At 38.5% G+C, this 25578-nt stretch overlaps 2 protein-coding genes across 2 annotated transcripts; both read right to left on the bottom strand.

Annotated features, from left to right (window-relative positions):
- Positions 1-19607: 19607 nt before the first annotated feature.
- LOC142175471 (ethylene-responsive transcription factor ERF054-like) lies at positions 19608-21752 on the bottom strand. Its single transcript, XM_075242297.1, has one exon. The coding sequence runs from the start codon at positions 21487-21489 to the stop codon at positions 20338-20340; it is 1152 nt and encodes a 383-aa protein (XP_075098398.1). The 5' UTR covers positions 21490-21752; the 3' UTR covers positions 19608-20337.
- A 426-nt stretch (positions 21753-22178) lies between these two features.
- On the bottom strand, positions 22179-24613 carry LOC107766415 (uncharacterized). The gene is made up of 6 exons (XM_016585193.2): positions 24409-24613; positions 24182-24314; positions 23936-24039; positions 23563-23734; positions 23333-23464; positions 22179-23182 (listed from the first exon to the last, which is right to left on the bottom strand). The coding sequence occupies exons 1-6, from the start codon at positions 24447-24449 to the stop codon at positions 22343-22345; spliced, it is 1422 nt and encodes a 473-aa protein (XP_016440679.1). The 5' UTR covers positions 24450-24613; the 3' UTR covers positions 22179-22342.
- Positions 24614-25578: the final 965 nt, after the last annotated feature.

A 25578-nucleotide genomic window follows, 5' to 3' on the forward strand; every position in this document is an offset into this window, starting at 1 on the left:
TGGAGACAATGCTTAGTCTCATGCAAATGGAAGGCAATGCTTAGTCTTATGCAGTTGAGGAGGCAGGACTTAGCCTCATGCAGGATGGAGACAGTGCTTAGTCTCATGCAAATGGAAGGCAATGCTTAGCCTTATGCAGTTGAGGAGGCAGGGCTTAGCCTCATGCATGATTTGAGACAATGCTTACTCTCATGAAAATGGAAGGCAATGCTTAGCCTTATGCAGTTGAGGAGGTAGGGTTTAGCCTCATTCAAGATTTGAGACAATGCTTAGTCTCATGCAATAAATACATAATAAGTGATAGCGGAGTATTTCGTAGCTGTGGATGAGTTTGGTAGCCTTGTTGTTGTGAAGACAGTGTTTCTAAGGTGCGCACGTACTGGCGACTATCTCTTGTTCCTGCATTCAAAGAAAAATCATGAGTTTTACGGGGGAGGTTGGTTCATGCCTTTGTCTGCTCTGCTCTGCGTTGGAGTCCTGTTCGAGTTACCATGGGTAGCATCTGGCTAAAAAGTTTTCGTAAAATATGCATGCATAGTTATTCAAAACACAGTAATGTGCAATTTAAAAATTGATTAGATGAATCAGTAACTGTGACACTATCAGAGACATTACGACCTTCTTGCCATAGAATTTTGAGGTTCCTCCTCAAAATTCTGCCCCAGTTATCTAGATGAATTTCTGGCTATTCCGCATATGGTGCCGTTGGCTGAGCTTGCCCCAGAATTTTGAGGGTCCTCCTCAAAATTCTGCCCCAGTTTCTGATTGTGGGAAAAATGAGAATTTTATTGAATTGTGACCGGGGCTGCCTACGTATCCCCTCTTAAACGGGAATCAGGTCAAGCGTAGTTCAGTTACATCATAAGAAGAAATGCAAATAGTTTAAACATAGTATCTTCTGACTGCATTTGAGTTGATAGGCTTTGTCCAAATTTCTCCATCCATTTTTGCGAGTATGAGTGCTCCTCCTGTTAGTACCCTGTGAACCATATAAGGCCCTTGCCAGTTGGGTGAGAATTTTCCTTTGGCTTTATCCTGATGTGGAAAGATCCATTTCAGCACCAGTTGCCCCGGTGCGAACTGTCTAGGTTTGACCCTTTTGTTGAAAGCTATGGACATTCTGTTCTGATAAAGCTGACCATGACACACTGCATTCATTCTTTTCCCATCTATGAGGGCTAATTGCTCATAGCGGCTCCTTATCCATTCTGTGTCACTGAGTTTAACTTCTTGTATAATTCTCAAAGAAGGAATTTCTGTCTTGGCGGGAATGGCGGCTTAGTACTGTAGACCAATAGGTAAGGAGTTTCCCCGGTTGATGTGCAGACTGTGGTACGGTACCCCAATAAGGAAAATGGTAACCTCTCGTGCCATTGCTTGTGGTTGTCTACCATCTTCCTCGGTATTTTCTTGATATTCTTGTTTGCTGCCTCCATGGATCCATTCATTTGAGGCATGTATGCTGTGGAATTCTTGTGCTTGATTTTGAAGGTCTCGCACATAGATTTCAATAGGTCACTGTTGAGATTGGCGGCGTTGTCGGTGACGATGGACGCTGGAACCCCAAATCGGCAAAAAATACGATCTTTGACAAAATCTGCGACGACTTTCTTGGTTACAGCTTTGTAGGATGCAGCTTCGACCCACTTTGTGAAGTAGTCTATGGCCACTAAAATGAACATGTGCCTATTTGAAGCGGCAGGCTCGATTGGTCCAATGATGTCCATTCCCCAAGCGGCAAAAGGCCAAGGTGCACTCATTGCATTGAGTTTACTTGGCGGCACCCGTATCATATCTGTGTGTATTTGGAACTGATGACATTTTTGGACATACCTGATGCAGTCTGTTTCCATAGTCATCCAAAAATAACCCGCCTCAGTACCTTCTTGGCTAAAACTAAACCATTCATGTGTGGTCCGCAAATTCCAGAGTGTAACTCTTCGAGCAGTGAAGCTTCCTTGGCGTCAACACACCGTAATAATCCTAAGTCTGGAGTCATTATGTACATAATCCCTCCACTTTGGAAGAAATGGTTGGACAATCTTCAGAGCGTGCGTTGTTTAGTATGATTTGTATGCTCCGGGTACTCTCTTTTTGCCAAGTATTCCTTGATATCATGGAACCATGGATTCCCGTCTGCTTCTTCTTCAACATGAGCGCAGTAAGCTGGCTGATTATGAATCCTTACCGGAATGGGGTCGATGAAATTCTTGTTCGGATGTTGTATCATGGAGGACAAAGTGGCCAATGCGTCTGCGAACTCATTCTAGATTCTCGGGACATGTCTAAACTCTATCTTCGTGAACCTCTTCATCATCTCTTGCACATGATATAGATATGGTAATATCTTGGTATTCTTTGTAGCCCATTCTCTCTGCGCCTGATGTACCAGCAGATCTGAATCGCCAATTACTAGTAATTCTTGGATATTCATGTCAACGGCCAAATTGAGCCCCAATATGCAAGCCTCATATTCTGCCATATTATTGGTGCACGGAAATCTGAGTTTCGCGGATATCGGATAATGTTGACCTATTTCTGAACCATAAAATCTCGAATACCCACTCCTTTGAAGTTTGCGGCTCCATCGAAAAACATTCTCCACCCGTCGTAGGCTTCGACAATATCTTCTCCTACGAATGACACTTCTTCATCAGTAAAATACGTTTTCAGTGGTTTATATTCTCCTCCTACATGATTTTTCGCAAGATGATCTGCTAATGTATGTCCTTTAACTGCCTTCTGAGTTACATAGTTGATGTCAAATTCGCTCAACAATATTTGCCATTTGGCCTGCTTTCCTGTAGGCATAGGCTTCTGAAAGATGTACTTCAGATGATCCATCCTCGATATGAGATATGTGGTATAAGCACAGGAGTAGTGCCTCAGTTTCTGGGCTATCCATGTCAGAGCACAGCAGGTACGTTCCAGCAGAGAGTACCGTGCTTCGTAGGGTGTGAACTTCTTACTCAGATAATATATGGCCTGCTCTTTTCTCCCTGTCTCTTCGTGTTGTCCCAACACACAACCGAAAGCCCCATCTAGTACGGAAAGGTAGAGTAGCTGTGGTCTACCAGGTTTTGGCGGGACTAGGACTGGTGGTGTGGACAAGTATTCCTTGATTTTGTCAAAAGCTTTTTGGCAATATTTTGTCCAACTAGTGGCGGCTTCCTTCTTCAACATTTTGAAAATCGGCTCACATATTACAGTTAATTGTGCTATGAAGCAGCTGATGTGGTTGAGACGTCCCAAGAAACTCATCACGTCCTTCTTGCTCTTTGGCGGAGGTAAATCCTTGATAGCCTTGACCTTTGACGGGTCTAACTCAATTCCTCAGCGGCTGACAATGAACCCTAACAATTTTCCGGAAGGAACTCCAAAGGCATATTTTGTGGGATTCAATTTCAAATTGTACCTCCGAAGCCGATCAAAAAATTTCCTCAAGTTTGCTATGTGATCTATACTCTTCTTGGATTTGATGATGATGTCATCCATATATACCTCTATCTCCTTGTGTATCATGTCGTGTAAAATAGTTGTCATGGCCCTCATATAAGTGGCCCCAGCATTCTTCAGACCAAACGACATCATTTTATAGCAGTACACCCCCCATGGTGTGATAAAAGCTGTCTTTTCGGCATCCTCTTCATCCATCCAGATCTGATGATATCCCTCGAAGCAATCCACAAAGTATTGGAGTTCATGCTTGGTGCAATTGTAGATAAGTATGTGTATGTTGGGTAATGGGAAATCATCTTTGGGACTTACTCTGTTTAGGTCTCGATAATCGACGCATACTATGACTTTCCCATCCTTCTTTGGAACTGGCACAATGTTAGCCAACCAAGTTGGATATTCAACCACTATGAGAACCTTAGCTTTGATCTGTTTGGTGACTTCTTCTTTGATTTTCAAATTCATATCTGGCTTGAACTTTCTGAGCTTCTGCTTTACTAGAGGACACATTGGGTTGGTAGGTAGTTTATGAGCCACTATGGACGTGGTCAAACCGGTCATATCATCATAGGACCATGCAAAGATATCCTCATATTCCTTCAGGAAATGAGTGTATTCTTCTTCTCTGACGGTGACAGGTGAATGCTTACACGTGTTTCCTTGATTATTTTGGAGTCTCCTAGATTAACTGTTTTAGTCTCATCCAAATTGGACTTAGGCTTATTTTCAAAGTTTTCCACTTCTCTGACAATTTTCTTGGGCATTATATCCTCTTCCAGATCCTCTGAGTCATTATCCTTATGTTCCGTTGTCTCATTACATGTCACAATCGTAAGTTCATCGGGGTCGGTAATAATAATGTTGTAGAAACAAAACGTAAAGAATAATAATAAATACTAAAAACATCAATGTATTTAGATAAATCTTGAAAATGTCAAACAGGTGCGGCTCGATGACCCAAGCAATTATATCAAAACAAAACATGCTTAAAACAAAATGCTGAAAAGGTCTTAAATGCTCATAAAATTACTTTTAAAAATAAATGATGCTAATTTCCAGGCTACCCAGGAACTCGATGGGCCCTTGATGGTGCAGCAGTCCAGTTCTTGAAAACAACTCCCTTCTCCAAGGTCTGAATAATGAGGCCTTCCTCCTCTTCCTCCTCAACTATCGCACTACAATCCATGTCTCTATTATCCAGAAACAGATTCCTTATACCGGCTAGAACTCTATCTTCTTCGGACTCCCACATTATGTCAGCTTAGTGAAATGACTAGCTAAAATGTGGTACTAGTTGCTCTAAAGGGTAATAAGGACCACGCCATGGTGGCAACCAATTCTGATACTCGTGCCAGGTGTATTCATACCCAAGCCCAAAAGTTGTGTCGTGACGCTTTAGCTGTAATGGTTCGGTGATCCCCTGGAGATTCTTGCCGAGACCTTTGCCAGGCTCATACCCTGTCCATGCCAATATGCCTTCTATCTTACTGCTCTACCATTTGTCCTTTTCAATTGCGTTGACGCGCTTAATGCAATGGTATGTTTCTCCACCCAAATTCCTTCTATTTTCGATGACCGGAACCGTTTGAATCATGTAAATGGGATTACTTCCGTCCCCATGGATGATCACTTCCTGATAGTTCCACTTAAACTTCACGACCTGATGTAGAGTAGAAGCTACGGCCCCAACGGCATGTATCCAAGGTCGTCCCAACAATATGTTGTAGGTAGCAGATATGTCCAACACTTGAAACTCAACATCAAACCAGGTTGGGCTCATCTGTAGGCTGAGGTTGGTTTCCCCAATTATGGCCCTTTGAAACCCATCAAACGCTTTCACATTCATACTTTTTCCTCGTTTCTCGTACAGGATTTTACCCAATCTTTTCAGAGTAGTTAATAGACATATGTTAAGACTCGAACCCCCATCTATCAGGACTCTGGCAATGAACTTATCCTCAAATTGCACTGTGATATGCAGTGCCCTGTTGTGACATAGTCTATGGTAGCTCGTCTTCTGGTGGTAGCTCGTATTCATGAAAAGTGATCTTGTGGCTTTCCAACATTTGTCCTACCATATTGGGCATCTTTCCACTGGTAATGTTGTTGGGTACAAAAGCCTCATTCAACACTTTCATCAACGTGTTCCTGTGTGCCTCAGAATTCTGTAGTAGTGATAAAATGGATATCTGAGCTGGGGTTTTGTTCAAATGATCAACCACAGAATACTCCATTACTTGCACCTTTCTCCAAAGATCATCCGGGCCGGTTTCAATGATGGGCTGCTTGGAAGCGGCTTCTTTACTTGTTCCCCCCAAATGCTCGGGCGTGTAAACCCTACAAGTTCTGGTCATACCTTGTGCTGCACCAGTTTCTTCTATTTTCCTCTTTCTTTCCTTCTTGCTTCTGCAACATAATCCCATACCGTCACAGTGCCGGGTATGATCACTTCTACTTCAAACGGAGCAAGTGCAGCTGTTGTTACTTCCACCTCGAACGGGGTTGGTGCGGCTACTTCAACTTCGACTGGTGGCTGTATATGTACCACAATAGGAGTGAGAGTGACCGCAGGTTTCTTTGGGTCATCCCCTTCTCGAATAAGCCCAATTGACCCTTCCGGGTCCCATTCTTCATCAGTTTCTATCACATTCGCACCCTCGCCCCTGTGATCTGGGAGGGGATTGTTGCGGACGTTAGGTGTAGCCTCCTTTGCTTGTATGACCTTGGTATCAATTAATGTATGTATCTTGTCTTTCAAAGTGCGACATTCATCGATGCTGTGACCTTTCATGCCGGAGTGGTAGTCACATGTTTTATTTGGACTGACCCATTGATAAGAGTTTTCCATGGCAACAACGGGAATAGGGGTGACATATCTAGCAGCTTTCAGTCTCTCATATAACTGATCGATAGGTTTAGCAATAGGGGTGTATTGTCTGGGCAGCCTGCGGTCGAAATTTGGTCTAGGTTTCTGATAGTTTTGGCGGGCTGGCAGGGAGTGATAATATGCGGGTTATGTGTTATAGGTATGGAAGTGGTGGCAGGTTGTTAGTATCGGGGAGGTGAAGGCTGATATGTGGGTGGAGGTGTTTGGTATGTGAGAAGAGATTTTGGACCTTGGGCTACCATCACAGCCCCTACTTATTTCTTCTTGGATATACCCCCTGACTGCAAAGCTTTATTCGTAGCATATAATACCTCAAAATTAGTTACCATTCCGTTCTTGATCCCTTCTTCAATCTTTTCCCCTAATTTGATGATGTCGGAGAATTTGTGATTCTCGATAACCATTAACCTTTCGTAGTATTGTGGATCCTAAGTTATGACGAAGAACTTATTCATCTGTTCTTCTTCCAGCGTTGACCTTACTTTTACAGCTTCAGACCTTCACCGAGTAGCATACTCGCGGAAAGTTTCTGTTCATTTCTATTTGAGTTTTTGAATATAGAAAACGTCTAGTGCATTTTCTGTGTTAAACCTGAATCGATCCATGAAATCTGATGCCATGCCTACCCAATTAATCCATTTCTTTGGGTTCTGATGATGTACCTCTCCAGTGAGGCTTCTCATGAACAGATTCATACGGATTCTTTTAACTCCTACAAGCCTGTCACAATATGTTCTCAAATGTACCTTTGGATCACTAGTTCCGTCGAACATTTCGAACTTGGGAGGTTTGTAACCCTCCGGCAGTTCTATGTCTGGCTGAATACACAGATCTTCATAGTTCAAACCCTCAATGCCTTTACCCCCTTCGACACCCTGGACTCGGCTTGTGAGCTTCTTAAGTTCCTATGTTGTATTCTTGATGAGCAGGTCCTTCTCGGCGGATTCTGATGTGTATGGGGTTTGTTGAGTGGGGTGAGGTAGAGTTTCTACATATATGGGGTTACTTTGGTGGATAACGAGGATTTGGGTGTAGTGATGATCATTGGTTGAGTTCTGCGGATTGGGGGTAGGCTGCAGTGTATTTTGAAGAGTATGGTAGGTAGTTTGTAGAGTCGAAAGATGTTGGTGTTGAGGAGGAGTTTGGCACTGGTGGAGGGTTAGGATTTTTAGGAGGTGTATTTTGAGGAGGGTTTTGTGGATGTTGGTTTGGTGTATTTTGAGGAGGTGTTGGGTTTTGGGCGTTCTGTTGGTTAATATCCGGGATATTTCTAAGGTGAGGGAGAGATTTGCCAAGTTGTGGACCTGCTCAAGTTCCCCTTGCAATTCCAGTATTTTCTGCTCCAACCGTAAAATCAAATCATTCTGTGCCTGAGTACTCCGACCATCTGAAGTTTCAACATTTTCTGCATGTGCAGCGTTATCTTTCCCGATACCACTCATGTCATCCATCTTAGCCTTTTCCTTACTTTTAGGATCACTTGGAGGAGGAGGAGGTGAAGGGCCTCTGGATCTGGTATGATACACTAATTATAAAGGAATTGCTTATTTATTTCAAAATATCGAGCTTACAGCCGTTTTATATAACTCATGTTTAAACTATATCATTGGAAATTTATTTATAGCCCATAGTAAGTGTCGGAGCCGACCCATCGTCACTACTTCTTCAAGGTTACTCGGGATACTTACTGGATACACGTTGATTTACGTACTCATACAACACTTGCTGCATATTTTTGTGCAGGTGCATATATGTCTAGCAGCCTTGCAGGTGCATAGGTGTGGAAAATATTATTATTATTCTTAAAGTTCGTTTGTTACTAGTTAAATTGAAGAAAATTTATATTTTTAGAAATACTAAAATGAGAATTTAATTAACTAATTAGTGTTGGCTTGCTTGACAGTGGAGTCCGGCGCCATCACGACCTTTAACGGATTTTGGGTCGTGACACTTTCAGACCTAATAGTCATATTTTCCCTTGTTCGTTGCCTACAAGTGTTAGCCCGATTCATAATCTATACTATATTAAAAGCACGAAGGCCCTTAGCGAAATGTCGTTTGCCTTTTTTACCCTTTAAAAAAAAATAGTGGATAAAATTATAATTTATGTTACTCTCCTAATATTTATGATTTTAAAATTAATTAATATTTTACTGTCTAAAAATTCTTAATTTCCTTATTTGAAGCAAACAGAATTAAAAAAAAAAAACAAATATTTTGTTCTTTTTTCGTTTCAAGCGCTTTGCCGGCTTTGCTCAAAGTCTTTAGCTAGCAAGTTGTTGTTGCAACCTATTTGCCATATTTTCTATCGAGATCAAAAAATATTTTCCCAACCAATGCAACTCAATTCTTATTACTTTATTAATTTTTTATTTTTTATTTTTTATTACTGAAAAGTTAACAATATAAAGAATTGTTTTTATTATCCTTAGCAAGTACACTTAAATATTTTAAAATAGATGAGCTATTATAAGAATCTGAAAAGGTAAAGAATTATTCTTATAGCGCTAAGAACAAATAGTTAAAAATTTTAATTAACTAATTAGCAAAAGAATTCAATTCAATTGAACTATGTGATAAATCCTAATATTTAGGGGTTTATAATTATTTAAGATTAAAATATTCATTATGGTATATCCATAAATGCAATAACAACTTATTTATGTATGACTTTTAGATATATTTAAATATATGAGGTGTTTGATATTAACAATAATAAACATGAGTAGTAATGTAACACCTTTTGAAGCTACAATATACTAGGTTGGTTGCGAGTTGTGATAATACAAAATATATAGAGTTAATATCTCAAAATATTATATCATTTTCATCTAATATTTACAATATAATAAATATATATAGTCCATACTTTTATCTAACCTGTTTTTTTTTAATAGAAATAGTTTTTATCGTAAAATGGTCCTAAGTATGGGTAAAAAAATATTTATCTTTCTTTTCAAAATATATACAATAAATTGAGGGTATCATGTTAGAAAATGTTTAATTATATTGGAGTTACACGAAATTGTAAAAGTTGATGCAATAAAAATTAAAGATGAAAAGATAGAAGGCAAAAGCATATAAAGAAGACCAAAAAGAAAAAGAAGAGGAAACAATGAAGACCCATAACTTCTAAAAAATTAAAATTGAAAAAGAATAGTAAAATATCATTCTTTAAATAGTATAACCTCTAACTATCGTTTTACCAAAATTATAATTTTGTTTAAATATGGAACAACTTGTGCTGGCACATTATTTAATATTTAGTTCAAAATTTCTAATTGAAATTATTTTAATTCGATTAAAACACGATATTAATATTTATTTGTATGATGAAGAATATAGTTTATCAATAGTTTTTTTGTTATTGACTCAACAAACACGAGCAATGCACGTACTCTAAGACTAGTATTATAAAAAAGTAAATCGTACCTTAGCAATAGTACCACTTTAAGTGTGTCACGTTCTAGTTGTTCGGTAGTTATATACCGTTTCATGCTTCGAGATTGTACGAGCCTTTGTCGGTAATTCTGACGACTTGATATGGTCATACCCTATTCGGTCCCAGCTTCCCCTCGTTCAGGTTTCGGGTGTGCAGTGTTACTTTTTCTTAACACCAAGTCCCCGATCTTGAAGTGTCGGAGGTTGGCTCTTCGGTTATAATATCTTTCTATCCGTTATTTCTGGGCGGCCAATCGGACCAGGGCGGCCTCATGCCTTTCATCCAATAGTTCTAGGCTCATGTTCATGGCATCGCGGTTCGACTCTTCAGTTGCATATTGGAATTTGAGGCTCGGTTCTTCTACTTTGACTGGTATTAAGGCCTCAACACCATAGACCAATGAAAGCGGGGTGACCCCGGTACTAGACTTCGAAGTTGTATGGTATGCCCACAAAACTTCGGGCAGGATTTCCTTCCACTTCCCTTTGGCATCGGTCAACCTCTCTTTTAGGTTTTGGAGTATGGTCTTGTTTGTAGATTCTGCTTGTCCGTCCCCACTAGGGTGATAGGGTGTCGATAGTATCTTTTTAATCTTGTGGTCTTTGAAAAATTTATTTACCTTGCTGCCGATGAATTGCTTCCCATTATCACATACGATTTCGGTTGGTATCCCGAATCGGCATATTATGTAGTCCCAAATGAAGTCAATGACTTCTTTTTCCTGAACTTTCTCGTATGCTTGAGCTTCGACCTATTTTGAAAAATAATCGGTCATAAATAGTATGAATTGAACCTTACCAGGTGCCTACGACAAGGGACCGACGATGTTTATTCCCCACTTCATGAACGATCATGGGAACAAAACCGAATGTAGTAGCTCTCCGGTTTGATGGATTATCGGTGCGTGTCTCTGATAGTTGTCGCATCTTCTTACAAAGTCTTTTTCATCTTTCACCATATCGATCCAGTAATAGCCGGCTCTGATTAGTTTTCAAACCAAAGATTCTGCCCCCGAATGGTTTCCGCAAGTGCCTTTGTGAACTTCTCTCAAGACATATTCGGTATCTCTCGGCCCCAAGCATATGGCGAGCGGGTCATCGAATGTTCTTCTGAACAGAGTCCCTTCGGACAAGCTAAACCTGGCCAACTTCGTGCGCAAAGTTCTCAATTCTTTAGGATCCGACGACAACTTCCTAGTCTTCAAATAATCTATGTATTTGTTCCTCTAATCCCAAGTTAATCTTATTGAGTTTACTTCGGCATGGACTTCTTCCACCACCGACTTTATGAGTTGTACGACTGTCCCCGAACTGAATTCATCATCATAAATCATTGATTCCAAGTTAGTCAGGGCATGGGCCTCACTTTTTTAATCTCGGAGCACGTGTTGCAGGATCCATTCCTTGAATTGATGTAGCGTTACCTGTAACTTGTCTAAATACCTTTGCGTTCGAAGCACCGTCCGCAAAGAGGGTCCAAACTCCTGAGGTAATCCTCGGGGTTAACAATAGTTCCCTTCCGGGTTTGGGTATTAAGGCCGGCGTAAAGTCATCTCCGAAGTCTGCCAAGATTTGTGATTTGATGGCGGTTCAGGGAAGATACTAGATATCATACCCACTAATTTTGACTGCCCATTTGGCCAACTGAACCGAGAGCTCGGGTTTGTGCATGATGTTCCTCAGTGGGTAAGAGGTTACGACACATATGGGGTGACATTGAAACTATGGTTTTAACTTTCTAGAGGCGCTTAGCAAAGCGAGCGCCAATTTTTCCAAGCGAGGATACCTTGTTTCGGCCTCGCCTAAAGTTCTACTAACTTAGTAAATAAGAAATTGCGTACCTTCCTCTTCGGAGTATGGAACAAGGGTGGACTCGAAAGGTACCGTTTGAGTTCTTCCAAAGCTTGTTGGCACTCTGAGGTCCAAGAAAAGTTATTCTTCTTCTTCAATAGTGAGAAGAACCGATGGCTTTTGTCTGAGTACCTCAGTATCAACTGGCCCAGGGCGGCTACACGCCCGATTAGCCTCTGAACGACCTTGACACTGCCAACCACGGTGATGTCTTCTATAGCTTTGATTTTATCGGGATTGATCTCGATCCCCCTGTTGGACACCATGAACCCGAGGAATTTTCTGGATTTGACCCCGAATGCACATTTTTCTGGGTTCATCTTCATATTTTATCTCCTCAATATGTCAAAGGTTTCCTACAAATGCTTTAAATGGTCCTCTGCTCGCAGGGACTTGACTAACATATTGTCAATATATACCTCCATTAATTTTCCTATTTGTTCTTCGAACATCCAGTTTACTAGGCGTTGATAAGTGGCTCCGGTATTTTTTAACCCGAATGGCATTACATTATAGCAATAGGTGCCGAATTTAGTGATAAAAAAAATTCTTTTCTTGATCTCCCGAGTCCATTCGGCTTTGGTTGTACCCGAAATAGGCATTGAGAAAGCTGAGTATCTCATGCCCGGCCGTCGCATCGATCATGTGATCGATGTTAGGCAAAGGAAAGAGTCCTTAGGGTATGCCTTGTTCAAGTCTTTGTAATCTATGCACATTCTTAATTTATTTCCTTTTTTAGGCACTACCATTGTGTTAGCTAACCAGTTCGGGTATTTAACTTCCCGAATGGAATCTATTTAAAGGAGTTTAGATACCTCATTTTTTTATGAATGAATGTTTGACTTCGAACTGAGGCCTCCTCTTCTGTTTAACTGGGTGGAACTTCGGATCCAAACTCAACTTATGAGTGGATATCTATGGCGGGATCCCTTTCATATCAAGATGGGACCAAGCGAAACACTCTCTATTAGCTATAAGAAATTCAATGTATTTTTTCCTGAGCTCGGGAGTTAACCCCGTGCCCAGGTGTACCTTCCGATCGGGCAAGTGTTCAATCAATATGACTTTATCCAGCTCCTAGACAATTGATTTGGTGACATCGGAATCATCAGGGGCAATGAACGACCTAGGGACTTCGTAATCATCATCCTCGCTTGCTCCCCGCTCCTCCAGTATAGTCGGGGCCAGTATTGGTGATTGCAATTTAGTTTCTTCCTTTCTAATCGGATTCGAGTTCTTTAATGTCGAGAGCACGGGCACCGGGATCACCTCATCAACTGCGAACATTTCTTTTGCGGCCGGCTACTCTCCGTAAACCATCATGATTCCTCCCGGTGTGGGGGTCTTCAGTGCCTGGTGTAATGTCGAGGGTACTGCCCTCATGTTATGAACCCAAGGCCTTCCGAATAAGGTGTTATACCTCATGTCCCCTTCGATCATGTAGAATTTGGTATCCTGAATCGTCTCGCCGGTATTTACTGGCAAAGATATTTCTCCTTTGGCAGTTTTGCATGCCATGTTAAATCCGTTCAACACCCGGACCGCCGGCACAATTTGATCTTGTAGCCCCAACTGTTCTACGACCCTCGATCTGATGATGTTGGTCGAGTTTCCTGGATCAAGCAACATACGTTTGACTCGGGATCTGTTTATAAGTACAGATATTACCAGTGCATCATTATGAGGTTACATGATGCCCTCGTCATCCTCGTCACTGAATGAAATGGCTCCTCCCGGGATATAATCTCGGGTGTAGTTCTCCCTCATGATGGATACTTTTATGCACTTTATCATGGGCCCTTGAGGGACATCGACCCCTACAATGATCATGTTGATGACGTATTAAGGTTCTTCTTGGTCGGCCTGATTGTTGGAGTCCCTATTCCTGAAGTGGTATTTGGCTCGATCACTTAGGAATTCCCGGAGATGCCCATTATTAAACAACCGTGAAACTTCTTCCCTTAGTTGTCGGCAGTCCTCGGTCTTGTGGCCATGAGTGCCATGATACTTACACATCATGTTAGGGTCTCTCTGGTAGGGTTGGATTGCAATGGTCGAGGCCACTTTGTCTCCTTGATGCGTCCAATGGCTGATATGATGCTTGTTGCATCAACGTTGAAGTTATACTCTGACAGTCTTGGAGCTTCCCTCCCCCCGAGTGGCCTGTCGAAACCACTTTTGCTCATCATACCTAGCTTATTGGGCCCTCGATCGCTTCTCTTTTTATTTCTTGTAGATCTGCGCCCGGACCCGTTTCCCCTTCGATCTGTACTGTATGCTTGATATCGATCTCGGACCGGCCTTGATTCATGATCGATGATTATCTAAGGCCTGTCATCGGTTATGATGGGATAAACGGACCTGGAAAGGGCTCCGAATTGGTCATCCTCGACTCTAATATTTGACTGGTACCTGTTATAGACGTCAGCCCAAGTTACCATCGGGTATTCTACCAAGTTTTGTTTCAGATGCTTCGAAGCCAAGGAGCTTCGGGGGTTGAGTCCCTGAGTAAATGCTTGAATGGCCCAATCGTCCACAACCGGAGGCAAGTCCATTTGTTCCATTTGAAATCTCGACACGAACTCTCTGAGTATCTCATTGTCCCTTTGATTAACCTTGGAAAGGTTTGATTTTCTGGTCTCGACCTTGATGGCCCCGGAATGAGCCTTCACAAAAGCATCTGTGAGCATAGAGAACGAATCAATGGAATTTGGGGTCAAGTTGTGGTACTATATCATCGCTCATTTTGACGAAGTTTCCCCAAACCTCTTTAATAACACTCACTCAATTTCGTCGTCCTCCAAGTTATTGTCTTTGATGGCATATGTGTAGGATTTCACATGCTCATTTGGATCCGTGGTTCCATTATATTTTGGAATATCGGGCATACGAAACCTCTTTAGGATTGGTTTCGGTACTGCGCTCAGAGGCAAAGGCTTTTGGACAAATTTCTTGAAGTCTGATCCCTTCAATATTAGAGGCACTCCTGGGATTTGATCAACCCGGGAATTATATGTCTCTACCTTCTTTTCGTTTGCCTCGATTTTCTTTTCACCAGATTCCACACGTTTCGTTAATGCCTCTAACATTTTCATTACTTCAGGGCTGACCCAGACTCAGCTTTGCCCGGCCTTTCGGTGATTTGCTCATTTCTTCGGGTGTTTTCCCGCGGTGGTTCGGGATCAACTCTGCTGGGTTCGCTACTTTGGTTTTGCAGATGTGCTATCGCCGCCTGTTGAGCCTGCAGCATTTCGAAGATTAATCGTAGACTGACCCCGTCGCCTTCACTTTCGTGTGCTCCTTGAGCCGTTAGTCGGGATTCTCCGTAAATGATGTTTTCGGGGTCGGTAGGAAGGTTAGCGTCGATGGCCACATGTGAGTTAGCATCGACTGGATCTACGACTGGGACCCCGTTGACATCAGCAGGGGCACCTAATTTCTAGGCACCAGATTGTTGTTTTCGCCATGGTGGCCAGACCCACCCTCAACGTTCAACCATGAATCGAACTTATGAACTTTCAAATCTTCCAACTTCTAAAACTCGCATCGAAACCTATCAAACCAACCTGGAATGACGTCAAATTCTGTAGGCAAGTCCCAAATAACATAACAGAGTTGTTCAAACTCTCGAAATTGCATTGCGGCTCCGATATCGCCAAACTCAACTATTGGTCAAACCTCTCAACCTTCAAAACTTCAACCTTTTCAACATTCACCGAAATGCTCCAAATCCAAATCTGGATGCACATCTAAGTCCAAAATCACCATACGAAGCTGTTGAAATCATCCAAAACCCATTCTGGAGACGTTTACCCAAAAGTCAAATTTCGGTCAACTCTTACCGCTTAAGCTTCCAAAACTTGAATACTTCTTCCGATTTGACTATGAACCATCCGGTAACTGAATTCGACCACGCACGCAAGTCAATACTCATAATACGAAGCTACTCAGGACCTTACGCCGCCGAACGGGACTTAAATTCTCAAAATGACCGGGCGGGTCGTTACATCATCCCCTTCTTAAACAAACGTTCGTCCTCAAACGTGCCAAGAATCGCCTCAAAGTCATCAAATCACTGAATGCACAACTCTGACATACACCTGCAGGTGACCCCACGTCACCCTAATCCACATAAGCCTGGCGATAACATAAAGCTCATACAAGTAAGTGTACCACTACACAAACATCAACAAAAAGAATGCCCCCAGGCCACCACAAGTCATCACAAATAAATCCCTGACATAGCCCACCTTGTCTTGTGAGCGAACTGAGAATTTGATATTTTTAAGCTGACCTGAAATTGAGACCTTAAAGAACAAGTGTAAAATAGAGTGTGTTATAGAGATTTGTATCGAACCACCACTATTATCCTTAGCCCCACGGTGGGCGCCAAATTGTTTACCCTTAAAAATGGATAACAATTAAATTTATACATGGTTTCAAGGATATGTGGATTAATTCAATACAAGTAATCAAAGACGTTAGATAAGCGGATTAAAGATAAAATAAATAATCAAACCAATTATGATGTTAATTCCGGGTTTGGATTAAGCTTAACGATTGTTCTGCCCACGACTCGGAGCCGAAAATGTATGAAGAGCTATGAGAAAAAATAAGAACTTTGAATAACTTGGAAGCGGAGAAAACAAATCTATATTGCCTTGATGTGCGTGTTACAATATGTTCATTCAATAAAAACTACCCCATTTATATAGTAGGAGAGTTTCACCCCTAATACAATTCTAAGAAAGGTAATAAATCTTCCTTTTCGTTAATCACCGATCTGTTACCGATACGGACCGAGATCTGCGCCGTGATATCCGATGAGGTGCGGATACCGCGGACCTCTGTTGGTCGTGGGTAACCGTTATCGTGTTTTCCGAGATCTCGAAGCTCGTTGCGGGATCAGAGAAGTAATGTCTTATCAAGCCCGGTGGCAATCACTCCGTTCGGACGTTAATACGAGGCGTTTCGGCTTTGATTCCGACTTCATATAATCGTGCCGCTGCTTCATTTAACCCTGTATAGGTTTCCCCCGATTTTACCCGCATACAATTTCATATATAGGTCATTGTGTATTTAAGTTTTAGTCGTGTGTTTATTTTAGTTCTAATATTTTTCACGAATCTATTAGTCCTGTTAAAGATTTATATGCTATTAAAAAATATATAGACCTTCAAGTGCATTTTATTTTTGTATTTAAATTATAGTTTACATTCCTTTAGAATTGAACTAAGATGAACTTGAACGACAAACATGAACAGTAACAATTCATATAACCAATTACCAAAAGAAAAAAATATATATTCATATAACCTTATTTTTAAACAAATAAAGTTCATTTTGGTTTGAAGTTTTGTTTTTCTGCGTGCCACGACTATGAGTAAGATGAATGACTTATTTTCCGTTGTATGACAAGTTCTTGGAACATGACTTTGTACTCACAAAGGAAACTTCTAATTGTTTTACAAATTTTTGTCTAATACTATAATCATATAGGATTTCAGCATTATACTAATTCAATGATATTTTTTAAGTAGTCAAACATTTTATAATATAGTTCCCTAGGATCATGCAGGATTGCTCAACTTATAATATCAAAGTTTGTTCATAGGCAAATTACCACATCCTAAGTTTTGTCTTCACTTAAAAGTGCACAAATATGTTACTAACAATTATCAAAAGTTGTGGTAGGATAGTAAGTAATTCTCAATTTTTAGTCAGATATTTCGGCTTTAATCCTTGAAAATGAAGTTACCTTTGGTACGTAGAGGGGCAACCCTAAGGCGGGAGGCGCGGATCTGAATTAATTCGATCTCAAAATAGGTATTGAACACCAAATAGAAAACCAAAAAATATCTTAGGAACATATATATATATATATATATATATATATATATATATATATATATATATATATATATATATATTTTCTTGTAGTATATATTGTATGTTATGTATATATATTATTTACAACATCGTGATAAATAAAAATTAAGCGTATCTCTCAAGATTCAACAAACTCTTCTGGTATAAATTATGAGCAAAAATAATAAAGATTAACAAAGACGACCACCGTCGAAGAAAAGTTTTTACTTTTTCACCTTCTTCCAAGATGAAGACAAAGGTATATATAGTCTAAAAAAGTAGACTTTATCTTTTCCATATTACAGGCTATTCCCAAAGAAGTAGACGATCGGAAACGTCCAACCCATAAAGGCTATTCCAAATTACGATACGTTAAATCTTAAGCCATTAATTTTGGTCTATTGACTTTTCAATACTAACGTACAAATTCATACTAATGAGCATTCAATTGTTTGATTTATTTTGTCCCAATTGAATTCAAAAATAAATTAATTTTCTGTTACAAATATATTTAAATAAGAGATTTTTATACAAATAGCCGACCATATTAATTGTTTATTTTTTCTAATTATATACATAAATTATACATTGATTATACACTATTATACATCATGTAACACATAAAATATGTATATATTATACATTCACTCGTAATTTTTAGTTTAAGTGATAGGGTGGGCAGCTATTTGAGTTAATTCTTCTTTAAATAATTACTATAATTAAAACTCATTAATATAGTAGTAAGAAAATGAATTTAGACATAGTTTTGAAATATTTCTTTTTGAGATATCAAAATTATTTTCCTATATATATAAGGACACTTCCATTAATAAATTGACATGGGAATTAATTTTCTATTTTAGAGATCATAGTACTGCAGCCGCACCGTGACATCAATGCTCATCATGCTTAAGTCGAAGCTAGGATCATTAAACCTAATCATTAGCTATCTAACCGGCCACAATATTAAGATTTTTCATCTATTATTATTTTATAATTTTTAAGCTTATCATTTTCTCTTCAAGAAATGAAGATGATCTCACGGGACGGCTAACGGACCCACTTTTGTCAAAAAATATTTGTCAATATTATACCAAATTCCAGTTAGATTTTTAAAAAGTAATTAACCACGAAAAGCATGCTAAGTATACAATATGTAACCTTTTGTTGTTAATCCCAGATATTTATTCCCTTTTTTTTTTCAAATTAAAAAAAAAAGGTGGGGCTTGGAAAACGAGAGGCAACTTATCTAGTTTTTGCATTAATGTATCAAAATTTTAAAATTCTTTTGAAATAAAATTTATATACTTAAAAATAATATAGGAAGACATTAAATATAGTGGTCAATGAAAAATAAACATTTGAATAAATTGTTTTGTACATTTGTACCATTTATGTAATATACTACTGTGGCTCTAGATGCTTGAGTGATGACTGCTACCTAAATCGTGAGTTCTATACCTTAATCACGAACTACAGTTTTTTATTTTTTATTTTTATAGTGTGTTTAGTATGATAGAAGTAATTATTCATTTATTCTTCATGAAAAATATTTTTCGATGTTTTGTTGGTGAGTGAAAAATATTTTTCGAAAAAATATATAATTAAAGACTAATAATAATATTAGCAAATTAAATAGTATTTTAATAAAAAATTTAAGTACTAAAGATTAATAATAGATATCTAAAGCAAATAATAGATAACGAATAACATGAAATTTGTGCAAGTAGTGCCGGTTTATTGTCACAATTCGGCTTTTAAATGGTTTGTAACGAGGAACTGTGGTAGATAAATTAACTTTGTGGTATCAACACAGTGTATATATACATAGTAGTAGGTGCAACAATACCACAATATTGACTTAAAAACTGGGAATATTCTCATTGGATCAAAAGAGGATAACTGCTGAACTGATATTTTACAGAAAACAACAGGACATTACAAGACATAATCTTAAGCAAATATTAAAATATAAAGTCTACAGACTCTAATAAAAGTTGAGCTCGCAATGGAGTGACCATCAAGAGTAGGAGATAAAAACCGTCTCCTTAACTTTGGTCCTAATTTATAAACTACTAGAGCAAAAGTTGCTAAATTAAACAGCCAAAAATACGGGAAAACAACATAACTAGATATTGATGATAGTATTGATAATGACTATAGTCCTAGATGTAAAAGCCAACTAGTGAAATTTACCTCTGCAAAAAAGGCAAAAAATATGCAGCCATTCTGCAGATAATGGTTCGGGTGTAAGAAGGAAAGGTAATCACTAAAAGGCAAAGTGGAGAATTCAAAAGGATCTCCAAAGAGAAACACAGGTTGTTCCATGTAAATCTGCAACCAGTGAGGAAATAGATGAACAAAGATGGAATTGTGATCTCACAGGTCTGACAAAAAATATGCAACCTATGAAAGAAGTTAAAGGGAAGGGGAGCCTTGGAACAACGATAAAGTTGTCTCCGTGTGACCTATGGTTCGAGCCGTAGAAGCGGCCACTAATGCTTGCATTAGGATAGACGGTCTACATCATACCCCTTGGGGTGCGGTCCTTCCCCGGACTCTACATGAGCGCCGTATGCCTTGTATACTGGGCTGCCCCTTATGAAAGAAGTTAAGGAGATTATTGAAAAATTCATCTCCTTCTGCTGAATGATGGATGGTAAAAAAAGGCGGTGTGGAGAGAGAGAGGGGGGTTATGCATGCTGGAAGAAGAAAAAAGAACGTTGTAACGAGATTGCATAGGTGCAACATAATTCTTCAATTCTAGAATTTCTCAAGCCCTATCAAGAAGTCTGGCGTCTCGTCTACAGAAGGTCTAATTCTAAGCCGATGCGTTACCCTGCGGGCTTCTTCATCGTGCCCTGAAGATCAGAATTAATATGAGGCTCCTGCTGATGGACATCCCCAAAATTAATATTATGGGGTAAGATGACATTATTGTTTGTGTCCAAATCATCCCAAACTGGACTTCCTGGACCCCAACCTTCTGGTATTGCATTTAACCAAGCCTCAAAATCAGATAATTGTGATATTGCACCACAACTTTCCGCATTCCCTTGAACTCCATCAATAGCTATAACCTCACTTGATCCCATTTCCTCTTCAAAATTGTCACATGCAAGTGGTGGCTGTTGAGGAAGTTGCAACTGAAGACTTTCTGGTAATGCTACTTTATTTTTACTGAGGAAGAGTTCCGGGAAATTGAGCTTAGCTTTCTCTCCTCTTAACTTATAGGCCTCGCGATCATAAGCCATGGCTGCATCTTCAGCAGTGTCAAAAGTACCAAGCCAAAGACGAGTCCTTTTTCGAGGAAGACGAATCTCAGCTACCCATTTACCCCAATGCCTCTGCCTTACTCCTCTGTAGAGTTTCGTCGTTGAATAAGGATGCTGTAACAGAGGACTAAACAGGGGAACCCCGTTACCCTGTCCTGATTTATTTATCATCATTTTCCCTCTTAGACTTAAATTAAGTGTTTCATTACAATGCTTCAGCTGATGCTGGAATGGTCCCAATTCCATTGAAAAATATTGTGGGTGTTGAGCGGATAATGAGATCATTTGCTGCTGATTTTGATGCATCGGGCGAAACAGAGGCGTGCTGTTTGATCTCAATTGATGTAAACTTTCAATGGGTTGCTGAGTTCCATCTAAAGAAAAAGGAAAAACAACCCTTGACGAACGACAAGTAGAAGAAGAACACGACGACGACAATGAAGATGGAGGAGAAAATGTTATGTATGGGGAAGTACTATAAGGAACAGAGGATGGTAACAGAGTTTGGTGGGATGAAAAAACAGAGGATTGAAAACAGAGTTGATGTTCAGGACTTTTGCTTTTTTTGAAAGGCCTGTTTGACATGGAAGATTCTTCAGAAACTGGCCACCATTGTTGCATCTGAAAGCTAGTGTTGAAATCCTTGCTTTTGTCTCTCTGCCATTTGATTTCTTCTTCCATTGATTTGCTACTATTCTTGGATGCAGCCATTGTCACTTCTAACGGCAGAAAGTCTCATTAGCTTTCTTGAATTTTGAGATGGTTTACTAAACCACACAATGGTCTGAGTTTCAACTGTTGGAATTGAGAATTAAAAACAAAAAGGACACAGAACTGAAAATTTGGTTGGAAGAAACTCAGATGGTCTAAGTTTCAACTGTTGGTATAGCCAAACCTGAAGAAAACAGAGCAAACAAGAAGCTTACCCAACCCAAATCTTTGGAGTGGGATATTTTTGGAGAGAGCGAGTTCCTTACCCCCTTAACTTAAATTCCAAATAAGTTCATCTAAGCCTACCAAACACGGTAAAAATTGAACAATATTTTCCTTCAATACCAAACACACCCTTAGGTCCTTCTCTAATCTCATAGAGTATTACTATATTTTGCTTTTGGACAGGGTAAAAGATATTTATATAATGAATTCATAAAAGTAAATCATTACTAGGATTCTATATTAAGTATTGATTAGTAACTTAAAGAAAAGAGTGATTTTGTAAAAGTCCTTAGTAACTATAATGTGTGTTTACATTTCGTAAAAACTTTTACATTCTTAATGATGAAAATTAAAATTGAACCTATTATTTACAACTCGAACCATATATAAACGTGTGAGGAAAAAAAATCAAAAGACGTAAATATACTCTACTACTGTACTTCAACTTAATGATTGTAAATTCTCAACTCTTATATTCAAATGCTTACATGAAACCCTTAGTAAAAAAAATCACTATCTCTGTTTAATTATATATGAAACCCTTAGCAAAAAAATACAAAGAAAGAAAAAGAACAAAACCAAAAAAACACTCAAATTTTCTCCAGCCTGATGTAGAGTGAAGATAGCCTCATTGTAAGTTCTTTTGCAGTTTCTCTTTCTTAAGAGCAATGAACTTAGCTGCTAATTCATCATAATCAGGGAGCTTAGGATGTACATGACTATTCATAGGTGATCCTTTTCCAGGCTCTTGAAATGGAAATGTATTTGATCGAAGAAAGTTGTTCGAGAGATTATCTTTAGGCCTTTCAGTTGGCATAGTAATTGTCCTCAAATAAGGCTGCTGATTTTCTTTTCTTGATCTTGGATCAGTCATTTCTGCTGATGATGAGAACGTAAAGGAACAACATTCTTGACTTTCCAATACCTCAGCTTGATCAGAATTTTCCAAATGATCCTTTATAGCCACTAATCTTGGCTTTTGCACAGGAAAAATATTCATATTCGTATCGCTGTCTATCTTTAACAGTAAAGGAAAGAGAGGTGCTTTGAATATGAATAGTCTCTGATCTTGGAAATTTAAATCTTTGCTCAGAATAGACTCAAACTCCTCTATGTCATCAAAGTAAATCGTCTCCTCGGCTATTTGATCTGAACTTTCTGAAGTGGATTTTGTAGCTTTTCTCCCTGTCTTTTGCCCCAAAGTAAAGCCATTGGTCTTCCAAGAATCGCTTTTTATTACAGACTCGGGACTAGAAATTGTACATCGGAACGAAACACTAGACCGAGCAGAATTTGGAACTCTTTCCTGCTCATTAATATTCTTCAAACTGCCCACTGAATCTATACAATTGTGCTCAATTGATGATGAATAATCGACATTTGCTTCTGTCGCAATGTTGGAGTTCTTCAATCTCGTTTCTCCATCTTTCTTGTGACCAGTCTGAACATCATCTATAGTTTTATTTGCCTGCAGTTTCATGGCATAAGGAAACAGAAATATGGTGTCTTTGATATAAGAATCAAGATGAGCATGTCTCGTCTTTTATCTACTTCTTTCTCGTTTTCTCTTTTGTTTTTTTTCTTTTCATGAATTTGATTTACTGCATAAAATAATTACCAGCTCTTGTTGTGATTCATTTATGTATTCAAGAAGCAAAGGTCCTTTCTGAAAGCAACTCCTTGCTATTTCATCCACCAATCTGTATTTCACTTCATTTGAGACAGACTTTCTGCACAGGTTCTCTTTTAGCTGTAACCAAAGAATAACTAAAGTTTATAATGTTTTAACCTTAGTTAACTCTTTAGTTTGCAAGAGATTAACCGTTTGTAAAATGTGGACAAATTAACCTGATGATTCACAAGATTCCCAGGAAGTAATTCAAGGGCAGATGTTTCAAATTTCTTCCCATAACGCTGGCCAAAGAGCTTCCTGATCACTAAAAACTCTGGTAAATCGCCAATTCTAGCGGATGCATATATGAGACTTGACACTGCTTCTTTGATGTCGTTGGAACAGTCCCTAAAAACAAAATAGAGATGTCAAAACTAGTTGAGTTTAACTTGTATACAACACCACTGCAAAAGATCGTCCATATGTAGACCTGAAGAATATGATAGGTTACTTGCCACAACAAGTTAGAATACAATATACAAGTTATTTACGGTTCCAATGTTAGAAATCCAAGAATTGAGTCACACTTGAAAGCTATTAATTACTTACTTGTGTCTGCGGATATATGGAAAGTTAAGGAGGATAAATTCACAGAAATTCTCCAATAAGTCATACACTACCAACATATTCTCATCCATAAAAAGCTGCTCTACCTGAAATTGCAAGAAAACAACACAACAGACATCAATTCTGCAAATTTTGTATATATGACAAGAATTCTAATAGGCTAAAGCAAAGGCAGAAAAATCTTCTATCCAAAGTCCAAGCCACAAGTTAAAAATACATAGCACGTACCCTGTCAAAGACAATTTGGTAATGCCCATGTCTAAGTAGCTCCCCTAAGTCATCCCTCAACTGTCTGATAATGCAACTTCTCTTGTTTTTCAGCAGCTTAAGCCGGCACTTAACCCGTTTAATCAAATTCTTACTGCCAAAGAAATATAACAAATGCAGTAAACATTAACTTAACTTTACTCAATTCATTGGCTCTAAGAACAGATGGAAAAAACTGCTGTACTTACCATTTAGTAGCTTTTCTCCACCCAAAAAGTATATCAAACATGACAATAAAGTCTCAAGTTCAAAAAAGAAGTTGATGACCAATTCACACTTCTTTAAAATGCAACAACTGTCTGATATTTCTGGGATTATAGCAGCTAAAAGAAAAAGTAAAAGAAAGAATAAGATTCTTGAAGGGTATCACGAGGATGATGAAATAAATAAAGTTGGTAATTTTTTTATTAATTAAGGAAAAAAGGGAATAATTGAAATTAAGGAACAAGATGAGAAGCAGCTTTTTTAATATAATGTACTTGGAAACTGCTCCACTATGCTCACAACTATTAGACCGTGTCCCATAAAATTCTATCACGTTCATCAATTTCTTTCTCTTTTTAGTTTCTTCCCGCCATTTTATTTCCCATATTCTTCAGTCGATTTTTTTTCTCTCTAATTTCATATTGTATTCCTTCTTTCAGCTTTTTTTTTTATGTCCTGGAGGTCTGTTTCCTTTATCTTTTTGCAATTAATACCAGAATAAATTTTAATATTTGTTCTCAAATACTTCTTGAATTTCGGGAATGAATTTAACCTTCAATTAAGTAGAAGGTTAAATTTTAAATAATTTCTAAGGATATTAGTTATATTTGGTGACAATGTAAAGATATTTTACGACTATTTGTGCATTTTAACATGTGATAGTATATTAGTTATAATTTTTATCAATTTATCAATTAATATTTATCATAGTTATTTATTCTTTTTTTCATCATCATAGTTACTCCATCCGTTTCAAATTACGTGAACTTTTTTGTTTTTCGAGTGTCAATTAATAATCTTTGAAGCTAAATCAAATTAGATTAACTCAATATTTTAAAGTTAAAATTTAGATACTCAAAACTATATGTGCAATTCTTCTCATGTTAGTATGACCAACATTTCAAAATGTTGGTCAAAATTTCTGGTAGTTTTAATATTGAAAAGTGAAAAGGTTCACGTAAACTGGAACAAAATACTTACTTGCAATAATCTTATAAATAATCAAGTTATATAATCATTCTGTGGAATTTAAACTCCAATTTGTAAATATCTAATGCATCCGCATGATCATCGCGTTATCATTTAATTGCTCATGTCCTGTTTAATTGCACATCCTTAAGATGCACGCTCTGGTTTTTAATCTTGAAATACAG

This window comes from Nicotiana tabacum, chromosome 21 (assembly GCF_000715075.1).
Source record: "Nicotiana tabacum cultivar K326 chromosome 21, ASM71507v2, whole genome shotgun sequence".
In the NCBI taxonomy this organism is placed as follows: Eukaryota; Viridiplantae; Streptophyta; class Magnoliopsida; order Solanales; family Solanaceae; genus Nicotiana; species Nicotiana tabacum.